Source organism: Vombatus ursinus, unplaced genomic scaffold (assembly GCF_900497805.2).
Source record: "Vombatus ursinus unplaced genomic scaffold, bare-nosed wombat genome assembly UNPS02014778.1, whole genome shotgun sequence".
Lineage (NCBI taxonomy): Eukaryota > Metazoa > Chordata > Mammalia > Diprotodontia > Vombatidae > Vombatus > Vombatus ursinus.
This window is the reverse complement of record NW_020954556.1, coordinates 50,821,370-50,837,415: the sequence shown is the minus strand read 5'-3', so window position 1 is coordinate 50,837,415 and position 16,046 is coordinate 50,821,370. Positions and strand designations below refer to the sequence as shown.

General features: G+C 34.8%; 1 protein-coding gene across 2 annotated transcripts in view; it reads right to left on the bottom strand.

Moving 5' to 3' along the window:
• LRPPRC (leucine rich pentatricopeptide repeat containing) overlaps window positions 1–16,046 on the bottom strand; it is a 115,485-nt gene that overhangs the window by 17,604 nt on the left and 81,835 nt on the right. For both annotated transcript variants that reach the window (XM_027865255.1, XM_027865256.1), the window contains exons 26-30: window positions 15,750–15,818; window positions 14,776–14,866; window positions 9,735–9,877; window positions 9,484–9,598; window positions 5,412–5,538 (exon numbers count right to left, since the gene is read on the bottom strand). In XM_027865255.1, the coding sequence (XP_027721056.1) occupies window positions 5,412–5,538; window positions 9,484–9,598; window positions 9,735–9,877; window positions 14,776–14,866; window positions 15,750–15,818 (545 nt within the window). The remainder of the gene's footprint in view (window positions 1–5,411; window positions 5,539–9,483; window positions 9,599–9,734; window positions 9,878–14,775; window positions 14,867–15,749; window positions 15,819–16,046) is intronic.

Below are 16,046 nucleotides of genomic sequence, written 5' to 3'. Positions count from 1 at the left end.
ATTTTTAGCAGTTAGACCAAAGAAATGAACATTCCTTAATATAAACGCATCTACAAAAATGATGAAAATACAACCTATCCTGAGAAAGGAATATTTGGAATATTTTCTCATAACCTTACAAGGAAAGACATAACTAATGTTGAAGAGCATGTATTTACAATGATGGAAATCTGCCTATGGGCTATGCTTAGACAACATACTACAGTGAATGGGAGAAATTTGCACTATTCTAAATAATGAAAACTGGCTTCATCCCAAGGAATACCGGTCATGGCCAAAATGCAATGCAGCATTTCACCATCATCACAGGTCTAGATCTGGAAAGGTTCTTAGAGGCCATCTAATCCAAGTCCCTTGTATATTCTGAACAAACAATACACTATAGGGTTACTTCTATTTTTTCAAACAATAACATGACTAAATACTGGGATTCCATATATGCTTGGTCACTAGAACATTTCCTACTGAGAATTTTTTTTTTCAGTCCAAGACAAGGTGTATTAGAACATCCGTCATATTGGCCAGACTCTTAAGGAATCTAAGCCCTTGGCTAGCTTATAAGAAGTTGAACACCTTAATAGAGACAAGATGGACCTTATATATAGAAAGATTGTGGGAAGGATCTAGGAGTAGTCAAGTAGTTAGGGGTGACTGGAGGAGGGGTCTAAGAAGGATCTGGATGGGAATGGCCTTACTGAGAATTTCTTAATACTCATTTAAAATGGATAAATGCCATAAAATAACTCCTTAACACAGTCTCTTCAAAACCCGGGAAAACTTGTACTAAGTAAAACAGAATAAAGTGTGCAGAATTAGGAGACCAATTTACACTGACTAAAAGGTAAAGGAAAACATCTTTGAAAGGAATCAAGAACTCTGAGCAATGCAATAAGCACCCATGACTTTAGATGGATTGAGGACAAAACATGGTTTCAACCTCTTGGTGAAAAGAGGGCTCTAGGTGACATGGTGAGAGATATATTTTCAGACACAACCCTTAAAACACATTTGTTTCGACTATAATTTTGTTGCAATGAAAGGAGCAAGCATGTTCTTGGGTTGCAGGGTCTGAGTAGCAAGGGAAAACAAAAATGATATACAAAAAAAAAAAAAAAGAACACCAAAGGAACATTTAAAAATACACTTAAGAAGACAGAAGTCTGAAAGGGGACAAAGACAAGCAGGGCAATTTTGGTAATAACATATTAAATTTAATGCCAATTTTGAAAACAAGCTGTATGTAAGAGATTTTATGATTTCAAGTTTGTAGCTGACTTTCTGGCTTATAATAAAAATAAATTTTTTAAAAAGTTAAATATTTCAGAAAGAAATGGATGTGGCCTTAAAAAAAAAGGGTGGGGGGGAGAGATAGACAGACACAATAATTAAGACTTTTATTTCATAAAACGAATAGGGAAATTCCTCACGAAACTATTGTGAAAATGGAATGTTATTTTTAAAACAAAAATTGCCAGGCTATGGTCATCATCTACTACTACATCTACTACATGTACTACTACTACTACTACTAATCAGCATCTATTTAAAAATAAAAATAGAGAGGGATGGTAGAGGCAAGAGAAAATAACTTAGAACATTCAAAGGGAGAAGGGTACATTAATAAAGAGTAGATATATCACTATGACAGTAAAAACCCTAAACTACAATGTTCTTTTATTAGTACAATCTTAACTTTTATCAAACTCCTAATTTTATAATTTTTATTATTCATTGCTGCTTTAATTCCATTATTATTTCCTCATGCTTAATTTAATTTAGACTAGAGAAATTCTGATTGTGATGCATAGAAAGTATAACAACTGGAACTTCGGCAAAAAGCAAAACAAAACATTTTCCTACCCTATATATTCAAAGAGTATAACTGGGCTGTAACCAGCAATTTTAACAAGGAAAAATAAAAACAAAGTTGCCTTCATTTACATTATTGAAAGGTAGCTGTTACTATTATTGCGGGGGTTCCATTACTAGGCTAGAAGGGTTAAATAACCTTGTGGGAAAAAAAATTAAAAGAACTATCACTAGAGGTCAACTGTAGCTACAGCACACTAAAGGATAGCAAAGGTATAATAAAAACAAAGATCGAGTTTTTAATTCATAAGAAAAAAATCGTTGCTCTTAAGGTTGAACAAGTGACATTAAGTAGGTAATTATAGCGACAGACTGCTCTTTTATGAATTGTGAGTAACTGTGCCATGGCTGACATTAGGGCTAGATTATGCTGTCTGTGGGGCTGTGCTATCTTGTCACTAGCCTGCAATAGGTCATTTTGGTCAAACCATGTCAGAATAAAGTTACTTCATCACCAAATTTTTAAAATCTACATTCCCTTTTTACTGATCTGATCCAACTCCTTGATTTAAGAGATGGAAATAAAACAATTTGTCCAAGGCTGCAGAGCTCAAAAATGAAAAGAGGAAAGACTATTGACTCTTCATTCAGTTTTGTTTTGTTTTTTTTAAGTAGAGAATGTAAATTAAATGCAAATCTCAAAGACCTATACTAGAATTGTTTCATCACATTATTTCCTCATCTAGTTCTATAGTACAGTGGAAAAACTGCAAAAGAAAAGGGTCCACAGGAAAGAGGGAGACGGGATAGCTTGCCATTAGAATGGCCTTGGTATTGACATCTTATCTTGATGGGATAGTACAGCAAAGACCATAGTGGTCAGTCCTGCATGGCTGTGAGATAAAACTCCATAAAGATGAAGGACAGCAAGGTATAAACTGAGAAAAAAGGGGAGACTGAAGATCAGAGGACTGAGCTTAGAACTATCATACAGACAACAGTGGCTAGTTAACTGTGCAGGATACCTCAGAGAAAAACTACTCAAGCTCTCCTGCACTTTTCTTCCTCTTTCTACAAGTGATTTAGGTAACATCATAGGAAACAGGACACAGGAGCCATATTACTCTTTCAAAAGATTACAACAGGGAAAAGATGAAGAAAAGGCTTTGAAACTCTTTGGGTTTGGGAAGGGGGGCAAGAAATCAGTATATACACTGCCTACTACGTGGTACTGTGCTTTCAATACTATGCTTTACAATTGATTATCTCACTGGATCCTCATAACAACCCTGGGGGATAGGTAATGTTATTTTTCCCCATTTTATACTTGAAGAAACTAAGGCAGACAGAGGTTAAGTGATGTGATCACATCACAAAGCCAGTTAAGTGCGAGGCTAGATTTGAACTCAGGTCTTCTCAATTCTAGGCCAGTGTTCTATCCATGCATCACCAGCTGCCACGGGACCCAACATGTCAAGGTGGCATTAACACAGCTGGAAAACAAATGCAAATTTCTAAGCCTCTGTTTCTTACATGTTATATTTTCCTACTGGTCTCCTGCCATTTTTTTCTAGCCTTTTTACCTCATCACGTCATTCCCATTTCTTAAGACAAAATGCATCTTTCATTATTCCCAGGGTCTTGCATTTCTCATTATTTCGGAGGAAGTACCAAATGAGGAGAATAGGCAAGAGTTTTTTACTTTTTATTATTTTTGGAAAAAAAATGTACTTCCTTATATTTAAATGGTGAAACATATCTATTTAATAAAAACATTTTTGAGCCACTTATTTTGCTTCAGCCTCAGTAGATTTAAGGAAAATGTATTCCAAATGCATATTTAAAATTCCTGTTTTAAATATGTGTTTAAAATTCGTATTTTCTGTTTGTCTTGGTCAAGTCCTACATGGCTGTCCAAATCCCTGTAAAATCTACACATAAAACCTCCCCAGGATATACACTGAGCCAGAATGCTACAGGGAAATGACTTCCAGATTTGTAAGAGGATCTGAGTTCCAGTTCTGGCTCAGCTACTTACTGTATGACTAAGCATCATCAGGTGTTAGTAGCTCATCTATAAAACTGGGAGGGAGAGAGAAAAAAGTGGAGGAGTAGAGTGGAGAGTGTTGAACTAAAGGGCTTCTGAGATCCCTTTCAATTAAAAAGCTACTATCTGTAACACAAGACATCCTTTCATCTCATCTACAGAAACAGAAAAATTAAAAGGAGACAAATGTATCATAATGGGAGAGAACAAGGTTTCCTTTAAGTATTTTAATATATATAATTACAAGTTTTCATTTCTTATTTGGGTCTGTGTTACGTCTTCCAAAAGAACATAAGCTCTCTGAAAGCAGTGGTGTTAACTCTTTTGTCTCCGTATTCTTGGTGCCTAACATGGACTGGAACATACTGGTGATAATAAAGGCTTGTCAACTAGTTTAGGACACGTTAAATCAGTAAAAGCATAATTTCTGTAAGAAGAGAGAATAAAGTGTCTCCCTCTTTTTTCTACCTAAATTTGTAAGCTAAAAGAATATGGTTAATTTTTTTAAAATTTTGATTTCTGGAAATAAGTAACAGAAAATATCAAAGGCCAACTAGGCAAATTTCAATTACAGTTAAAAGTACTCTATTTCTTCTCATACCCAAAGTGGCAAAGATACAAGAGATATAAATATTCAATAATGGAGAGTATACCAATCCATGACTCACAGTTATATATCACTACAGGAAAAATGTTTTTATTAAAAAGGTGAGCACTTAAAAAACAACAAAAGACAGAATTACTCATTTTTAGAAGGGCTTTAAGAAGATTAATGCAGATTGATGTAGTTAGTAAACACTTTGGAATTATGGGAGAAGTCATCAAATTGTTCATATCCTTTGAACCAGAGACCCCACAGATAGGCATAAACTTGAAAGTGTTCAAAGACAGAAAGGACCCATATAACAAATACATATTTTGTGGGTTTACAAAAAAAAAATAAATAAAAATCGGTAACAAAGTTGATGTCCATAGACTGGAAGTGGTTGGGTAAAATATGGTCTATAAATGTAATAAAATGCTATCCTGCCATAAGAAGCAACAAATACAATGAATTCAGATTAGCATGTAGGAACCCAAGTAGCAGTGAGAAGTGGACTCAGAGCAACAATATGGAGAATAACTCAATAACATAAACAAAAATAACATGAAAAGATGGCAAAATTCAAGTTATTTTCAAGGACCATTCTGGGTTCAGAATAGATGATGAAACTTGCATTCCTTATTTTCAATACCCTGCTGGATGACTATGGGTATGGAATGGTGCATGTGCTGTCAGAAATGGTCTTTGGTCAACTTTCCTTAACTTCTTTTTTTGTTATAAAAGTGAGGTTCCAAACAGATGCTATATAAGGAAATAAATAAGAAAAAGAAACAAGAACTGTTCTAAAACTTCAATTACTTTTTAACCTGGAATCACTCGTGTACATGAGGATAATTGAGCAGTAACTCATTATTCAGTCTGTAAGATAACAGGAAACTAAGCATTTTCTTGGGAATCAACTGGTGACATTTAAAAGAAACAAGGAGCAATCATAATCACAAATATACTTACATGTTTTTCACATTCAAAGCTTCATCAAGACTACCAGAAGCCAACAATAATTTTATGACTGTGGAATAAGCAAGTGCAGAAAACACAACATTTTTCTTCTGTGCCTCCAGAAAAATAGCATATGCATCTACAAAGAAACAGGAAACAAGAAAAACATCCACAAATGTAATTTCAAATAACTGGCAGAAATGGTTTTCAGATTTTACCTAAAGAAAAAAAATTTTTTGAAACAAATCCTTTTCATTCTCCTAATCTTCAGGACAAAATTGCATTAAAAACATATATAAGTTAGACCAAATGGATGTATTTAAACTTGAATTCTTTTTGTTAAAAAATTATTCTCATTGGATTTTTATAACTTAGTAAATTATATATCCATGTCAGTATAAAAATAATCCATCAAATTTAGGTCCATCACTACGATGAGCCAATGTTTCAAAAACCCTGCTAATATTTATTAAACCCCAATCACAGATATATGATTTAGTCTGAGTGAAGGAAAGGAACTATTTTAAAGCTATCTTTAATCTATAGGTGGGTGGTTACAATAGTCGGAATTGCAGCACAACAGTATTAATGTGAATGTAGCCTACAATTCTGGAATTGGGAGATCAAATTATTTGGCTACGACAGGACTTACACAAAAACATACAATTTTCAAATATACTGATATCTAACAAGTAAACTAAGCAACATCTGTTTGACTGATTAACAGTTTTATTTCACTCGTTCACAATAACTGTCAGTGAATGAAAAGATGTTACCCAAAGAGAAGTAACTACACTTTTCAGTCACTTACTTTTCTCAAATAAAATTGCCTAGCTGTAAACATCCAATTGAGACTATAATCCACTCTCTACTGTATACAAACACATCACAGTAAAGATGGTGCACAACTGATCTGTCACATATGGCCTTCAACAGATGTAAGGCTCTTGTTATCAAATATAGCAGCAAGCACACACAAACTCAGAACTAAACACTAATGTTTTAAGAACAATCTAAGCTGATTTGAAGGATTCCTAAGAGAGTATATATATTTGCAAGCTCAGAAAGGGTAATGCCATTAAATATGTTCAAACCAGCAATCAAGATCAGGCTCACATCTTTGACCAGAATGAGAAAATGGGGCACCTCCTCAATAGGCCTTTCAGGTCATCTTTACTGGAAAAAAGGCAGTATAGGGCAGTAAAGACAAGTCCAAGAACAAATCAGAAACATTACAACTTATCATTTCAAAGAGTAAAAACATTGCTACGTATAACTAGGAAGTTTAAAAACTGGGTTTGAACATTTTATTTTACTTCAACATCTGGAAATGACTGGGCTAAAATAGGTAACTACATTTCTCCTATAACATATAAATTAATGTTCAATGAACATTATTATAATTATAATTATTTTTCTTATTAAGTTACTGTAGAAAAACTGTATTTGTGAAAAACATTGTATATTCTACAGCTAGCCAGACGTAGATTATGAGCACTACTCCCCACCCTCCCAAAAAAGGTGAAAAGATAAAGCTTATTTCAATCATTTGACAAATATCATATTTCATAGAAGGCTATAGTAATAAATTTTAAGTTGAAATAAAATAAAACAGATATTCCCTCACACAGTTACTGAAGTACTCTATTAAATTTATTTTTTATTCTACAAATGAGATTTTGTATTCAATACAATTATTTATAGAATACTGTAACATTGTATTCCCAAGAGATATCATCATTTTATTGCAAATCATTTCCTTACAATTATAAAAGCTACTGCTGAGCTTCTCTTATGGCTCTATGAACCATGATATATCACAGGTGAAGACAGTGTTTATAAAATAGTAGGTTTCAGAAAAAAATACTATGAAACTGTATACTGCCATTTTTTATATCACTGTACATTCTTCAGTACATGAAATAATTTTAAAATTCAATTTTACAACTCAGTATCTAAGGCATTTGCTAATTCCTATGAAAGTTCAGTAAAATTGTATATTATATAAGGAAAATATAAGATATTTTAATTGACCTTGAATAATTAATAAGAATAGTCATTGTTTGCTATCTTGTAAAACTTTAAAAACAAGAGAAAAAAACTGAGTCCCGAGTTACTAAAATTACCACCTTTTGGTGAAAAATTATCATGTCTGTACTAAATGTATTTTTCAAAAGACTGCTGCTGTATGGATATAATATGTAAATGTAATTTCCAGTAGTGAAAGCTACAAATTGCTACACATAGTAAAATTTCACGTTGCAAAGCAGCTACATTTGGTACAAAATTTTTTTTTGCTCCTTTTGCTATGTGTGCAAGGCAACTATTGATTTGAGAAAACTAAACTAGGTAAATGAGTTTAAAAAATTAATTAACCCTTATTATCTACCATTCTGCCTGTAAGAATGGAGTTTCAAATAGCGTATTATTATTAAATTAACTGTGGCTGGGATAACAAGGGTTTAAAATTTTTTTATATAAAATATACTTCCCAGAATACTATACTCTATTGTAGTCACATGAAACTTATATTGGCTGTTTACATAAACCTAACAATTTAATTTTTTAATATTTCCTTTTAATAAGACATTTCACAATAGTTGAAATTATTTTTTTAAGAACGATCAAGCTAAGTAAATGGTCAAAGGATATGAAGAAACGATTCTTAAAATAACTGCAAATTTTTAGCAATGACATGAAAGACTGCTCCAAATTAACAGTAACAGAGATGCAGATCAAAACTGAGGTTTTAGTTCCCAAATTGGCAAAAGTGACAAAAAATGGAGTCAACCATAGAAGTGCTGTGGAAGAATAAGGATATCCATAAACAAATGGTCATACACTGGTTTAATCATTTTGGAAAGTGATTAGGAGTTATGAAAAAAAAGTGATTAAAATGACAGCACCTTCTTACCCTGCGATTCTATTGAGAGGAAGTTAGCTCCCAAAAGTCAAATAAAAGTCTCAGAACCACCCAAACGATGTAATATTTGGAAAGTACTCAGCACAGTGCCAGGCATGTAGCAGGCTTTATAAAAATGCTTATCCTCTCTTCCCCTTCCCAAAATATTCATAGCCACATTCGTTGTAATAATAAAGAACTGAAAAACAGAGATGCCCGTTGCTTGGGAATATGGCAACCAAACGTGGTACAGGAAAAGAAGGAAATATTACTACATTGTAAGAAATGAATATGAAGAATTCAGAAAAGATTAGGACATCTAAATTGAAGGAGAGTGAAGTAAGCAGAACCAGAAGAATATAAAGGAGAAAAAAAGGTAAATTTAAATCTTTCCACTTTGATGGAAGTTTCCCCTAAGGCTAGGCCTTAGGCCTCACTTGGTGCCTCAAGTGAATTCTCAGGGGACCAAACTGGCCACAGCTGGGTAGCAGTCCTCTTTGCTAAAGACCATCCGGTTATCTCTGCTCCTCAGTCCTCTGGCTGAATACCGTTATAACAAAGAATGCTTCCTCTTCTTCCTCCTCTGAATAAATTACATTATTCCTTCAGGCCTCGTGCATATACCTGCCTACTCTTCTCTCTTAATAGTCTCCACCATTGAGAATTCTATAGCTCTCATGACCAGAACATCCTGAATCCCAGTTTGTAGAACTGTTTTCTGAATCTGAATTCTAAAGCATCTAATTGATGCAGGATATTTCCAATTACATATTTCTGAACAACTCAAATTCAGTACGTCTAAAAGTGAACCATCATCATCCCTACAAAACAAGGGGCCCTGCATACCATTCTTGTTTCAGCTCAAAGTCTGTTCTTGTGGTCACCTCAAAATAATAATTCACTCTTACTGCCCCTCAAATACCTACTCAGCAAGCCTAAGTGAATCTTCTTTCACAGCACCCCAAAAGATCAGAGGGCAAATTAGGCGTCAAGACCTGTATCCTAGTGTGCAACAGTCTACACAGAAGGTCAGGAGAGCTGAACGAGGTGGGAGGAATGCCACTATGCCAACTGTAAGAACAAAGGTGATGACACTATCGCTAAGATTTGGGGGCTGATAGTTGGTGTTTTGTGCAAGGATTTAAAGTATTGCTATGTAGCTGAAGAGAGTTATTTCTTTACCTTCGCTTTTCTTCTTCTGGCATGCACTCATAAGCTCTTTCTTTAAGACTGCTTCTGGGGGCAGGGGGAGAGCGCTGTGGTGAGGATCAGGTTCAAGTGGGTCATCATACCACAACTTAAAAACAAAATTATTGAGTTTATTTTTTAAAAAGATCATGTCTATAAAAAACATATCTATAATATTTAGATCTGCAAAGTTCTATAATGCACAAATACATTTTTTAAAAGAAAAATTGCTCTCCTCAAATTACCGTGGGCATATCAAATGGAACGTCCTGATTGTTATTTCTGAGGATTTCACCCAACAACTTCAATGTCTTCTGACGAGGAATAATATTTTCTTCTTGCATTTTATTCCAAACAGCATCAGCTCTCTGCCAGTCATTATTTTCCTCTGCAAAATATGATTGGGTCCTGATGTCAAATAAGTTCAAAACCACAAATGTCCAAGTGATGCAAATAAAAAGGTCTAATTTTTAATAAGGATACAGACTTTCTAGTCAAGGCTATTATAAATTAAAGGAAGTAATGCTGAAATCTATAGATTTAGATACTTGATAGAACCTTCAAGATTTATTCTTAGCAGTATCATTTAATCAGAAGCCTTCTGATTTGCATTTCAAAACAAGTGACACAGAAACCATACATAAGCCATGTAAGCAATGAGGCTGTAACGCACATTATACTACTGTAACTATTATCATGTCATAGTTACTATAGCTCAAACACATGCAACATCTTTATGATTACAAAGCATTTTTTATGACAACCTTGTAAAATCATCCTGTGAAAACAGAGATGGTACATTGGGTCATTTAGGCCTAGACAAACAACAGTATCTCTGAGAAGTTCAATGATTTGCCTAATGTTATAAAGCTTAGAAGTACTAATGGTAGTACTCAATGCAAAAGCCAGTGCTCTTACTATTATGCCAAACTGCCATTCTAAGACAAAAGAATTTGCACATGTTGTCTAAGGAAATAATTGTTTTTAATCAAGAAACCGTTTCCCCCTGATCAAACTAGGGGATTCTTACAAGTCAAGATGATTAAATGTATGTTCCTCTACCCCAAAATACATCTCTAGAGTCATATCTTCCTCGGTGTTGCTATGCAGAATCATATAACTGTTGCACTGGAAAGGAATTTAGAAATCAATTTTCTAAAGCCAATAATCGCCTCGGTGAGCCTTCTAATCAATTACATATATGATGGGAGGTTTTGAGAGGAAATGGAGAAAGTCAAAACAGGCAAATGGCTCTGTCTTTCAATATCTATAGCAATCTTATTACTGGACATTATAAGAAAAAAGATTTGTTTCAAGTCTACTTACTCTACTCTGAGAATTATGTTTACATAAGACCTTTTCTTGCTTATGTATTTAATTCAAAAGTCCATAACTGAAATGAAATTCTGTAAGAAGTGACCATTTCTCATGTAAGCCTGCTTAATAACTTTTGGCATATAACAGATGACTATATGAAGGATATAATACATTAAGGGTCTAAAATAATGGAAAGTAGGCAAGTGGTTTATTATGTTTAAAATGACATAAAGCTGCAAACCTTTTCCACTTATTTAAGTAGCTAGAATTGACTGTGTCTTTTCTTGTTGATTGATGATTTGTATGACAGAATTTAATAAATTCTAGCTTATATTTCTTGTCTCAGCAGACATGGCTTGTCAAACTGAGCAACTGGCTGGTGGAGACTATTTGCATTGGGAAGTAGGATTCCCTCCCGAAATGACATTGCTTCTTAAGGACCAGTTGCTTTAGTATGATAAAACAATTATCCATGGAAGCAGAAATAAATTACCAATTAAAATTTATGCAGTCCACAAAACTAACTAAAAATAAATTTTAAAAAAATAGCTAACATTTATATAGAGCTTACTATGTGCCAGCCGACCATGTGCTAAGGGGTCATAATCATCATCTCATCTGATCCTCACAACAACCCCAGGGAGTACATGCTATTATTATCATCCCCATTTTACAAATGAGGAAACTGAGGCAAGCAGAGGCACAGTGACTTGCGTAGGTTTGCAAAATGGTTCTGAAGTGAGGTCTTCCTGACTCCAGGCTCACTGTCACCAGCTACCCAATAAGAATTATTTCTCTACTAGGTTATTCCTTAGTTCTTACCAAATACCTCTTTCTTAATAAGAGTTAATAACTACCCTGATTGTCTCAAGACGACAATATCATGCATACTTAGCACATCAGCAGAAGCCAAGTAGGGATCTTAATGAAAGGAGATAAAGATAACTGACTTCCTAGTACTAACACACAGTGACATAACCCATAACTGAGATATGGTGATGGGATGGTATTCCCTGTTTGAAATGAACAAAAAGAATTAAGCCTACGTTAAATGCTTATTATATGACAGGAGCTCTGCCCTGGGCTAGGGATACAAAGAATAAACAAAACAGTCCCTGCCCTTGAGAAGCTTACATTCTTATGGGAGAGACAACATGAATATAAGTAGGTAATATACAGAGTATCTTAACGCAACCACACCCTGAATCTATCTTCTATGTATCTAGTTATTTATATGTCATTTCTCTCATCAGAATGCAAGTTCCTTGAGGAGAGGGACTATTTTTGCCTTTCTTTGTATCTCCAGAGATTATCATCATGACAAGTACATAATAAACACTTGTTGCCCGCCTGATGCACTCACAATGGGAGAGACAGGGAAAAGTCTCCAAAAGAAAACGGCAAATGAACTGAGTTTTGACATATGAAGCAGAAGTTAGGAGGAAGGGCATATAAAGGTATGGAATGCCAGTGCATGGAGATGGGAAATGGTGTGTAATGTGTGAGAAAGACCCAAGAGCCCAGTGTAACTAAGGAAAAAAAAAAACCAAAACCAACATCCAAAAGTATTAAATAAATTTGTAGCAACCGATGAGCTATCAGTAATCTTTGAGGAGTTAGAGAGAATATTCCTGTCCTTGCCTCAATACTGGAAACAGGCAAAAGTTGATTTTTCAAAAGAGGAGGAAGGAATAACTTTATTGAAATTAAAAGCCAAACAGCTTAACATCAATTATTGGCATGTTATTATGAGTTGGGTTTGAAGTTTATATTCTTAGGGAAGGATTATTATAATTGATCATTACTGAGTCAGCATGGATCAACAAGTACTGATTAATGATATTTTCTTTTTTTCTTTAGTTACAAGATTGGTGAGTCATGGAAATGTTGCAGACATCGCTAATCTAACACTGGCTCATAATATACTAGTAGAGAAAACAAATATATTAATTAGAAGATGGTATACCTAAGTATATTTGGAAGTGATATAATATTCAGATGCAGAAGTAGCGATTAATGGATTGACAGGGAAGAAACCTATTTAAGAAGGTTGAGGGCTTTGTTAACCTTACATATTTACCAGTGATTTGGACTAAGAAAATAAAAAAAATCTATAAAAGGAACATCTATAGCAAATACCTTGGAAGGCAGAATCAGGACACAAAGAGATCTTGATGGACTGGACCAAATGGCCAAAGACAGTAAGAGGAAACTGAACAAGGACATATGCCAAAGTCAACAATAGGCCTAAACAAATCAACTGTACAAGAAGAAAATGGGCAATGCATGCGTAGGCATCAAGAAATTCAGGAGAAAACCACCTGTATATCTTAACTGATTACACCCCCCAAAAAATCTAATATTGTCTTAAGTCTGCATCAATACAAACAGCATATTAACTAACAAACATGGTTCTAGTTGTGATCTACATGCCTGGGTGAGATCACATGTCTGTAATAATAATAGCTTTATCATAATATTAATCTGTAATTTGCCTCTCTGAATAGTGGAGACCACATCTAATCCTATTTCCATTAAAATCTCTCAAATAATACTTGAAGATAGTAATAATAGTTCATGATGGTACAATTCTGGGCATCACACTTCCGTGAGAAAAAGGACAAGATGAAGTGAGCGTCTACAGAGTAGAGCAACTTAAAAACTATTTTACATGAAGATGGTGGAATTTGAGACCTGGAAAGAACTCAATGGTCATCAAGTCAGCCCACAGAAAAAAAAAGGATATCCCACAACAACATTTTTTAATGAATGGTCATCTAGTGCTTGAATGAAGATCAGCTCTGAGGAGGAGGAACCCACTGCCTTTTGAAGTAGCCCATTCCACTGTGGGATGATTCTAATTTCTACCAACCGATTTTTAACTAACATCAAGCTCAAACCGCTCCTGGTCCTGCCTTGTGGGGCCAAATGGAAGAAATCTAGTCCCTCATCTATCTACATGACAGACTTAAATACTTGAATATACCTATCATATCCTTTTTGAGTTTTCTTTTTTCCAAAGCAAATATGACCAGTTCCTCCAACCATTCCTCATGACATAATATCAAGACCCTTTGCCATCTTGGCTATCCTCCTCTGGACACTTTCCAGTTTATCAATGTCCTTAAATTGGGGCACACAAGACAGAACACAATATTGCAGACAAATTCTGACAGAAGCAGCTATGCCGCTCTTAATGTGGATCAATATCTCATTAGCTTTATAGGCTGCCACATCACTGTGACTGACTCATGTTGAACGTGCAATCCACTAAATCCTCAATATTTTTTGGATGAAGGCTTCTCATGTGTTAAGAGAGATTAGACTAGTTATGCATAGTTCAAAAAAGTAGAATTAACATATGTAGAAGACATAGAAAGATTTGGTTTCAATAAATGATAAAAACTTCTTGACAATGAGAGCTGTTCAGAAATGGACAACATGGATAGGTCATTATATAATGAACTGTCCATCACTGGAGGTCAGAGGATCAAGACCTGAAGGAAATTACAGACCATCTAGCTTAACATCCTCACTTTACAGATGAAGAAAAGAAAGCCCATGAAGATTAAGAATCTTGAACAAAATTACAGTAAGTAAAGTGGCAAAGAAGTAGATTGAACCCAACTTGGTCTTCACTGCCTTCCTTAGGAAGCACAGTGGCTGTCCACTCCCTAAGTATAGAAATATTGGTGCCAGACTTAGTGTAAACACTCAACTGACTTCAGCCCAACTGTAGGTACCAACTCTGGAATTCAAGCAATTCAACAGCCCCAGTAGCAGAGATTGCACCACCATGTTGCCAAACTAATTAGTTTTTAATGCAAGGCTCTGATATTAAATATAGCACATAAGATTCTACTTCCATACTGCTAATTTAAGGTTTTAATTGCAAAAAACAAAAACCCAAAACCAAAACACAAAAATAAGGACAAAGCAAAATACAGGCAAGATTACTGAATTACTTACTGCAGAGTGTTAAAAGATTGTAGTACATTTGGTCTCTGTCACATTCAAATAGTTTCTGTGTCAAATCGACCAATTTCTCCAGAATTTCAACCTTAAAATCATGGAATAACAGATCATTATATGTCTTGATGGCTACATAAAATGTCTTTAAAATCTAAAACAGAAATCCTTGACAAATCCTCAACAATATTTGGTAATACACATGAAATCAATTCTCAGTTACTTAGGAAAAATAATCCTTTCTGTTAGGCTTTACCCCAGGCTGATGTGGCACAGGGGATAGAGAAGCACCCTGTGGAGAATGAGTCCATACCAACTTCTCAGAGTTGGAACAAGCAGCTGGGTAGTACTCAAGAACTCTAGGACAATACATAGATATAGTTAAAAAGTTAACCAAACTAATTACATTGTAACTAAAAAATCCCACCCCAAATGTCCCTAACCACTCTGCCCACACCCAATTTACTGTTTTAGTTCATAATAAGGTACCGTGTGTATCACAGAACAGTTGAAGAGAAATTCTACCAGACAGGAAGGCTTTTCTTTAAAATCTCTGGAAGACTGAGGGGAGTGCAATAATTTTAGGTTGTCAAATCAGTGGGGTAAGAAAATCAACCTGGCATTAACAGATGAACATCAATTTAGGACCACGGCTGTAGTTTTCTAAAATTCTCTAATAATGGTAAGTGATGATAGCTCATTTTTACATGCGTTATCCCACAGATACTGTCTCCACTTTACATTAGGCTCAAAGTGGTTTGGCGGCTTGATGACAGTCCCACAACTAATAAAATAAGTGCCTGAGCTGGGATTTGTACTCAGTGTTTTCTTGACTCCAAATTCTGGACTCTTTCTATTCTATCACACTGATCCTAGGAAACTGGAGAACTCCAGCTCACGGTCACATCTATGCCATATTTAGGGAACAAGAGAAGATAAAATAGTTCAGAAATAAATCACTAATAAACACAAACCTGGTTATTTGAAATACATCTTTCACAAAACCATTGAAGTTTCCCAGGACGAGCTCTAATGCCAGGAGTCTGCAAAATAAAATATCCAAAGTGAGCAATTCAATAAGGCCTTGTTCTTCAAAGATACACATTTATCATTCTTCACCACATTTCTCCTACCAACCTCAACCACCAAAAATCAAACATGAACCGCCAAATCAAAGAAACCCCACTATCCTTGTGAAATCAATCTAGAATCTTATTCCTATTGCTATTTTAATTAGCTTTTAATTACTAAGAATAGAGAACAAGTGAGCT